General features: G+C 40.5%; 1 protein-coding gene across 2 annotated transcripts in view; it reads left to right on the top strand.

The window, feature by feature from the left end:
- The window catches only part of wdsub1 (WD repeat, sterile alpha motif and U-box domain containing 1), a 9213-nt gene extending 461 nt beyond the window's left edge, over positions 1 to 8752 (top strand). For both annotated transcript variants that reach the window (XM_068760708.1, XM_068760716.1), the window contains exons 2-13: positions 873 to 1283; positions 1422 to 1609; positions 2356 to 2442; positions 3064 to 3157; positions 3713 to 3746; positions 3865 to 3905; positions 5040 to 5146; positions 5245 to 5262; positions 5558 to 5584; positions 5896 to 6075; positions 7276 to 7410; positions 7780 to 8752. In XM_068760708.1, coding sequence (XP_068616809.1) covers positions 886 to 1283; positions 1422 to 1609; positions 2356 to 2442; positions 3064 to 3157; positions 3713 to 3746; positions 3865 to 3905; positions 5040 to 5146; positions 5245 to 5262; positions 5558 to 5584; positions 5896 to 6075; positions 7276 to 7410; positions 7780 to 7931 — 1461 coding nt within the window. In that variant the 5' untranslated portion in view covers positions 873 to 885 and the 3' untranslated portion in view covers positions 7932 to 8752. The remainder of the gene's footprint in view (positions 1 to 872; positions 1284 to 1421; positions 1610 to 2355; positions 2443 to 3063; positions 3158 to 3712; positions 3747 to 3864; positions 3906 to 5039; positions 5147 to 5244; positions 5263 to 5557; positions 5585 to 5895; positions 6076 to 7275; positions 7411 to 7779) is intronic.
- Positions 8753 to 9121: the final 369 nt, after the last annotated feature.

The following is a 9121-nucleotide window of genomic DNA, read 5'->3' as shown; positions in this document are numbered from 1 at the left end:
CTTTGCGGACTCTCTGCAGAGTAGGAATTACAAGCATTCTTAGAACATGAACTGTTGCAATATAACCTAATTCTAATTTATTTTGCTGAATTTAAGAAATCAATCTCTCTATATAATATCTGCGACGCTCCATTCTGGTTTTGGGTCGAAAAGTTGTCTAATTTTTTTTTAAACTAATACAGCTTGTCACGCTGCGCGTTGCTCAAGAATCAGACCAGTTGGTCAACACAAATCAAACCTTGTACTTTTTTGTTTTGAGCGTCTACAATGTTGCCTGGCGAGCCAAAAGAACAACAACAACAACAACAACAACGTGTTTTTGCACAAATCTGCTAGCGATGGCGAAAGCCTCAGTATTGTACTAGTCTCAGATCAATAATATCACCGGCTTGAACTCAATATTGCAAGGTAGAGTCGAAGGACCTGACTACTAGTCGGTGTCATGGAAACAGAGATGGACAATTGCTGAAGACTACACAGAAACAAATACAGTTGAGTGTGCACATGGACACTTTAAATCAAGCAGCAAATTCTTAAATGTAATAATCTGGAACATTCAGGAAATTGATTAAGACAATAATGATTAGTGACTAATCAGTCCAGCTAAGGCTGTGTGTTTAATTATTGATCAGCATGGAGACTGAACGACTCAAAGATTTATGGACGGTTTATTCCCTCTTCAGCATTTGAGACTTGATTGTATGTTAAACGTGGCTCTCGTAGAAGAAGAAGAAAGCAAGCTAATCAAGAAGAAATAAAATAAGTAAAATTATATTTATGTTCTTATGCCACATAGATATTCAAGATTTAAAAATATATATATATATTTTCCTCTGAATGTTTTCTCCCCTCTTTTCCTGTCTGAATTTTAGGACAGCTGTCCAAATGTCATCTCTGATTTGCACTTTACAAGACCATCAAGACGATGTCAACTGGTGCGCCTTCTCCGGCAAACTGTTGGCCACGTGTTCCGGAGACAAAACGCTCAGGATATACAGCAGCCGTGATTTCTCTGAGCTGCCTTTCTCGCCGCTGACGGGACATGGCTACGGCGTCCACTGCTGCTGCTTCAGCTCCTGTGGACAGTTCCTCGTCTCTTGTTCCACCGATGCGACTGTTGTGGTCTGGTCCATGGACACCGGTGAGATCGAGGCCGTATTGGAACATCCTGGTCGCAGCCCGGTGAGGATCTTCGCCCTCTCTTGCGACTCGGCCCACCTGGTTTCTGGTGCGTCTGATGGGACATTGGCACTGTGGGATTTCCCCTCTAAACAGTTGCGTAGGTAAGGTTGATAACTTATGGATTTACGCAGTTGAAATGGCGCTTCTTTAACATATTGTTATATTTAAACAATGACATACATTTCGATCAGCAAGAGTCGTAGGTGGTCATGCAGCTGCTGTTGGTTCTGTTGGTAAAGGACTGGAGCAGTGACCGACACAACGATGGTAGCCTGCTCCTTCAGCCCCTGCAGCCAGGTGTTCATGACGGGCTCCACCTACGGAGACCTGCGTCTTTGGAATCTGGACATGAAGCTGCTCCATGCAGAGAAAAACGCCCACGACATGGGGGTCACCTGCTGCACCTTCGCTCCCTGCATTCTCAGTGGTGAGAAGCGTTACTGTGCATTTACCGACTTGTTTCCCCCACGTGTGGTGAGTTCATTGTAGCAGCATGAGAGAGAGAAGGGGAGTCATAAGAGTAAAAATATAATTACATGTTGATTAGTATTTATTTTTTTTGCCACCTAAATTTTAACCATAAAGATTTAGCACAACAACCTTCCAAATCTGATTTAATAGTTTAACAGAATGTATGTTGGTAGTGGTGGATATTATAGTTGGAAATTTAGTCTTATAATTAAATATAAGATCATAAGTTATTTTAATGCTATATAATAACAGCAAGTCTCTCTAAATAAATAAGTGGGAATACATTTGCAAAAATGTAATTATTCAGAAAAATACGGGTAAAGTGAAAACTTATTTTGCGTACACATTAGCTTATATACCGATATCACCGGTCCTCTATCTCACCACCAACTTTCATCTGCTTCTAATATAAATATAAAACAAATTAACATAAAAAACCCAATTTATGGATTTCAAATTTAGTTAAAAATACACCTCAACTCTGAATCTGATTCACTTTTACTTTTCATGGTTTGTGTATAAAGATACCAAGAACAATTTATAACCTTTCAATGATGATGATCCAGATCGCCATGGGGATGGTGTAAATCTATGAGGGGAATGAGCTGCTCGGCGGAGGTCTGCGCTCTCTGAGTGCTTTTCCAGTTGTTTGTTTTTTTCTTAACAAGAAATTCCTTTTATGTGTTTCTTGCTTTTTGTTAGATGGTCAGTTTGTTCAGTTGCGATTGGCATCCTGTGGACAAGACAACCATGTGAAGCTCTGGGTCATTAACAAGTGCATATCTGGAGGTAATTGACGTCTCTCTCTCTCTCTCCCCCCCCCCTCTCTCTATCTTTCTCTCTCCCTCCCTCTGCGTGTGTCTCGGATGATCCTCTCTTATCATTTCAGTCCTTAAGGATACCATGTAAAATGGTAACCGTGGGTAACCCATGAACGACGGTCCTGTGTTGAAGACACCGCATGCAGACTGAAGTGTGAACAGTGAATGCATCGCGTTGGAACATTTCTACTCGACATATTCAGCAGTCGTTTAGAGACAAATGCGAGGCAGAATACTGATGCGTGTCGATTAACTGTGATTACAGCTCTCTGAGGCGCAACCCTTCAACCTGCCTGTAATCTATCAATATGTGTCAAGACAAATCACCGGTGCGGCCTAATTAAAGTACATTTTATTTTAATTAAAACAGAGTCTGCCAGTGCAAACATAGAGCTTGTATTTGTGCAGTAATTTATAATCTTTCTCCCCCCGCCCCCCCCCTCTTCTTTCTGTTATTACTGACCCACTTGTGAAGCCTTTCTCCGCTGCAGAATCCAGTGTTCATAAAGCCTCTCCTTTTCTTGTCGGCTTGACATAAATCAGAGAATGTGTTTAACGACAGTTGTGTCTTTGTCTTTCTGTCTCGTAGCCTATAAGATGCAGCTCCTGCACACTTTTACTGGCCAGACGGCGCCGGTCCTCTCCTGTGCATACTCCTCAGACGGGCAGTTGCTTGTGTCTGGGTAGGATCTTTAACAAGCTTATGTTAGGGTTTTAGATGCCAGGATTTTAGGGTTAGGGTTTTAGATTACCCGTTTTATTCTTTCTTAGTTGATTTTCATTCTGCACTAAATGCAAAATAAATTAACAGAAAGTAAAGAGAAATATCCATATTGTGATGTTCCTGATATTAGCAGCTGCCTGGATTGATACAACAAACTGTCATAAATTGTGTAAATTACATAAAAAATATTAAAGTCTTAACCTGCTCATGTCCCTGACATATTCTGCTAAATCTGTATTTTGCATCACTTTTGTCTTGGATCAGAATCCATTTTTATATACATTTAGAATCATAAGCTTGAGGTGAAATACAGATCGTTTGCTTGGACGTGGCAGTGGACCAATATTGACACAACTGTAAGAGTGCAGTACTTCAGTGAATCCACTGGAGGGAGACATGGATCGCTTTATTCCTCAACGAGTCTCTGGATCTGAACCCTTCTGAACACGCTGTGCCAAACAGACTGTTTTTTTTTTTCATTGCTAATGTGGTTTTATCTTTTTATTTACTTCAGCTCTGTGGACAAAACTGTTGCAGTCTATGATGCTGTAAGTAAATCTCCTTTTCACCAATTCATAGATTATTAATAAATTGTCTTCATTGGCATCAAGTTATTTACAGATGTTTATGCTCACAAAAAAAGCTTGATTGTTTTCCTGTTTGCAGATGAATGCAGTTTTGCTTTACAAACTGAACCATCATGAGAGGTAAATAATATATTTCACTTGCATGAACTGGATTATTTTATTAAGTGTAATGGTTTTATAAAAGATCAGGTTGTAATATTCTGTACTGTTTACAGATAGTGCTGTGTAATTATTTAGAAATATATATATTTTTAAAAGTTAATCTGTATTTAAAAATATACAAACCAAAACACAGAAAATGTAATGAAGCTGATAACTGATAAAAATGCTTCTAAATCAGCTCGATTAATATTACATTTGAATATACCCTGACATTGATTGTACTGAATTCCTTCTCTTTAATATATATTTGGTATAATCCTCTTTTTAAAAACACAGACATTTATGCTTTGTGTTGCCCTTATTAGTATTTCATGCTGTAAATTGTAAAACACACATTAAAAGTCATTTAGAAGAAGAATGTATTTCTTACAGGGAGAACTGAGACATTACAGAGAGCCCCTTTGACAGATGGTTACTAAGTCACAAAACATGCCTTTAATGTAAGGTTGAAAAGTACGGCTGTGTCAGACGAGCCTCACATGCAGGCACACATGAACCACGGCTCAATGCTCACATTCATGAGCTATTTAAGTCCATCGAGCCACCTGTGATTGAAAAGCAGAAAGCTTCCTTTCAGCTGAGCAAATAAAAGAAAGTCGTTTTGCAAAATCAGACTGAAGTGAAAGTAGATGCAGCCAATTGGAAGGAAGTGGATAAATGTCAAAAGAGAAAAATCACATCACTTCTCAGAATACCTCCAGGAAACCCATTTGACTTGAGACAGACTGATGATGTAATAGTATTCAGTTCGTGTATGCCTCTGAATATATTCCTATCAGAGCTTTTGATAGACAATGTAAAAAGCCAACTAGTTTTCATGGATCAGCGCTTCTGAGCGATCCAGCCTGGGTTTTAGAGCGATTGTTTTCCCTATTGATGCGTTGGCGCCCCAGAATCCACTGTAAATGTCATTCAGTCGTTATTCAGATCTCAGTGCAGCTTTTGATGCAAAGATTCGCCTTCACTTTCTGAATGCTTTGAATGGACCTGCATAATGATTTACAAGCATTGTCCTTTAACTTTGGGGCTCCCTCGAGTCCCCGTGCTTTGATATATAAAGACTCGGCTCTGCTTTACTGTCTTCTGCTGCAGGTATGTGACGGCGTGTGCCTTCTCTCCGACTTCACCTCTAATCGCTACGGGATCGATGGATAAGACTGTAAACATCTGGAGGCTGGAGGATGGATGCAGCGGCCATGGTGGGAAAAATACAGCAACTCGCATCACACCATCAGACCAACATTTATATTTTTATCGATAATTTACCTTTTGTTTCCACCTCATCTTCAATGGAAAGGTGGGAAGTCGTTTCCTGGTGAGTTTTCTGTGTTTTTTTCTTTTAAAAACATACAGTAATTAGCAGCTAACCGGATTCAGCAGTCTCTAACAAGGATTTATTGCTCCTCTCTTGCTTGCCATGTTGCTGTTTGTTTGCAAGATCTGCACAGCTAAATCCGTCTATTCTCAGAAATGCCGCCCGTCATACTTGGATAAATCTTTCGCAGTTTGTATTGACAGAGCTGCTCAGTAACAGTTGCCCGATGACGGCCAGCTTTGAACATTCTGCTGCACTGCTGACATTTACAGTGACTTGTTTTTTAATCTTTCAGATGGGTCTGCTCTGACATCAAGAGGAGGTAAATGGAAGAAAAATCTGTCTTCAGTAAATGAGGCAACCGTCTTCATGTAATATGTGCATGAAATTAGTTTCAGTCGCTTCACCAGCATGTTCCAATACCAAGTTTTATCCTTTTTCCCCCTACAATCCACAAACTCCTTTTCTATTTGTAATTCCATCATCTACAAAATATTTTTCAATGACACTTTCAGACATTAAGCTTCTATTAATAGGAAACCTGGGAATATTTGGCCTTTTCTCAAAAGGGGGGGGGGGGGGGGGCTGCTGAGACTCAAGGACTGAGGGTCTTGTTTTTGTTCGCCCTCTCAGGGAGTGCCTCAGTCGCCCGATCAAAGCTGCTGGTCAGCGATTGGTCAGAGAAGGATGTGTCAGCGTGGCTGGTGGAGGAGGGCCTCCAGCAAATTGTGGACAAATTCACAGCCAACAACATAGATGGGACTGAGCTGCTCAGTCTCACCAAGGAAACACTGGCGTCAGAGCTGCACATAGGTGAGGAAGACAAGCACACACTGCTCAGTGAGCGCAATGCCACTTCATCAGTCCCCCGGTCCTTTCGCAGATGATGCCTCTCCAAAACGTAAGAATGCAAGCCCAGTCTTTGGGGCATTACTCATCTGGTCTCTGCCCAGAGAGGAACACGGATGCATGTGGATTAGAGTTTTGTGCCTATTACCATGGATGAAAGGCAACACATTGAATTAAAGTAGGGCTGAAGGAATGGGTGAATGGTGACGGGGCTTTTACTTAGCAAGATTACATAATATTAGGCTGAACTGCAAAAGTACTCGGCTTTTGGGCTTCAGCAGTTGTGACTTTAATCTTCATTTGTTACATAACCTGATCCCTAAAACAGCATTTCCCATAAGGCTTAAAGTGGATTTACACCTCATATCATTAGACCTTCTTGATTTTTTTATTATTATTTTTTTTTTCTCAGTCTGGCTGTAACGTTTCTATTATATTAATTTCTGGTGTGTCAGACTTGATGGTTTTATCTTTTTGAAGCAAGATTTCCGACTGCTAAAGTCGGAGTGTAGCGTCGGTCTCCCAGCTAGGCCAGTATTCGTCATGTACTTGTCAGCACATGTTCGCTGTATTGCCATGCCGTCATTTCCATCCCACAGTCCCTGTCAATCACTCCTCAGTTTACACAGCTTGTGTTCAGTTCACGTTCTGTATTTAGTAACGTACCATACATCCCACCTTTTTTTTTTCTTCGGCAGAACTAACGTAGAGAACAGAACAGAGCGGCGCAAACATGTTTTATCTATGCTGCGCTGAAAGACAGAGGAAAATGAAACCTGCTCTGCCATTGAGATGATCAGAGAGTCGACAAAGTCTTTGTATTCTGCTGCAGTTGGCTCCGTATTATTTTGTAAGATCTCGTATTTCAATAGTCCTGAATAAATTCTACTAATTTCCCTGGCAGTTGGGTTCTATTATTAAAACAACAGTATTCATATTAAAAGGCCCTCAAGTACCTGCTTAGCATTTAACACTGAAGTGGACACAAGATCTGCTCTTAACACGGTCACTCTCACGCACCCTCAATTTTGCAATACAAGTGCAAAGTGCTCATGCAGGCATCACTAATACTTGATCCTGACATCATTTTTTTTGTGTGTTTTAAGGCGATCACACAGTCTTGATTGATTGATTGGTTTGGTCTCTGCTGGTGTTTGTCTGTAGAATCAGTTGGTCTGCGCAATCGACTCCTGAGGAAGGTGGAGGAGCTCAAGAGTGACGCAGTGTGTTCAGGCATTCCCGATGAGTTTCTTTGTCCAATCACAAGAGAGCTAATGAAGGAACCGGTCCTTGCTGCAGGTAAGGGAAGATCGGACCTTTGGTACCTCCGCCGAGGCGGGGGTTATGTCATCACCGGCGTTGGTTTGTCTGTCTGTTAGCAAGATAACTAAAAAAGTTACAGATGAAAATTTCAGGAAATGTTGGGAATGTTACCAGGAACAGATTATTACATTTTGGTGATGATCCAGACGAGATCCTGGATTATGGATCACTTTGAAATTTTTGAAAAAGACATTGCAGTCAATGGAGCTTCAATCATGTCTCGGTTGAGTGCTTTTCTGGTCTAACAATATAATGTAAAACTGTTCAAGTTTACTTCTGTATTGATGGATTTCATTTTAATTGTTTGTGTTATGTATTATTTTGTGCATACTGTGACCATTTCAGATGGACACACTTATGAAAGCCAGGCAATCGAGAGCTGGATCAATACCAAGAACCGTTCCAGCCCGATGACCAACCTCCCCTTACTGACCACTTTGCTCACCCCTAACTACACCCTGAAGATGGCTATAGGCCGCTGGAAGATCAGCCACTAGAATCCAATAGACCACAATACCAAAAATATGTTGTGGGAAACCAGAGTAACGGGATGCAGCAGCATGTAGGAACAAGTTAGTCGATATTTCAAATCAAGATATATTTGCAAGTACACTGTTGTAGTTACAGATTCTGACCACTAGGAGGACAGAATGGCAAATATGCAGGAATGGCCCATTTTTTTCTTGGGGGGGGGGGTTGGAAGTTCCCAAGTGCAACATGGACATCACAGGGAGTGTTCTTGTTGGGAAGCAACTAGAAGGTCAATGTAGCTATCACTACTATTTTTATGATAATGAAGTCTTACAGCCATTTTCAGGTTATGTTTCCCCACATCTGCTTACTTGACTGAAAAAACAACTAAATAAACTACTTTGCTGGACCAGCCAGCATCTGTCCGCTGCCTCAGGAGTCCCACAGGCTAGCCATGCCCGATGGGAAACCTTGCACAGTTTGACGATCTCCTTACCATTGATGTCCATGACTGGGGTGTGGGTTTCTCACACGGCCTTGTTACCACAGATCCAGACAGTTGCCTTGACAATGGTGCCCCACACATGATTCATTCGGATTGAATGTTTCCAGCAACATGATTCTGTAACTTCTGGATGTGTAAATAAGCAACTTTGTGTTTTTCTGAACATTAGAGTAACTTGAAGGTCACTGTGTGTAAAACATGCTCACAGCGGGGGTTTATTTCTGCAGATAACCACCATCTTTGCAGAGTTATTAATCTGGATAGAAAATGTCAAGTGCTATACAGAGAACACATGATGCAGTAAACAATAAACATGTAAGATATTTGAAAAATAAACTACACATGAACATTTCGTCGGTGTCCTCTTTGTGTTCTGTGCCTTATCTACCTCTTTAAACAGGTAGGTGTTTTCCTAAACTTTTTTTTTAAATATTTAACAAAATACTAAAAAAGGGCTTTATTCTGAAAAAATGTATACATAAGGTTTTATTAAAAAAAAAAAAAATAGAATCTGGATCTGACAGTTACATGGAGTGCCAGACTGTGGTGTTGATTTGCAATATGATCAGCAATAGAAACCCCTTAGAAAATAGAAATGTAGTGTAATTGGAAATATTCTGTTGGTTATCTCGCTACACTATTATAAATACTATTCCATAATCTGCTGAGAGCATTACATATAATACATGTGTTTTTAGATTGTCTGAACAT

This window comes from Brachionichthys hirsutus, chromosome 1 (assembly GCF_040956055.1).
Source record: "Brachionichthys hirsutus isolate HB-005 chromosome 1, CSIRO-AGI_Bhir_v1, whole genome shotgun sequence".
NCBI classification, from domain to species: Eukaryota; Metazoa; Chordata; class Actinopteri; order Lophiiformes; family Brachionichthyidae; genus Brachionichthys; species Brachionichthys hirsutus.
Note: the sequence above shows the minus strand (reverse complement) of the source record. Positions and strands in the feature narration are given on the sequence as shown.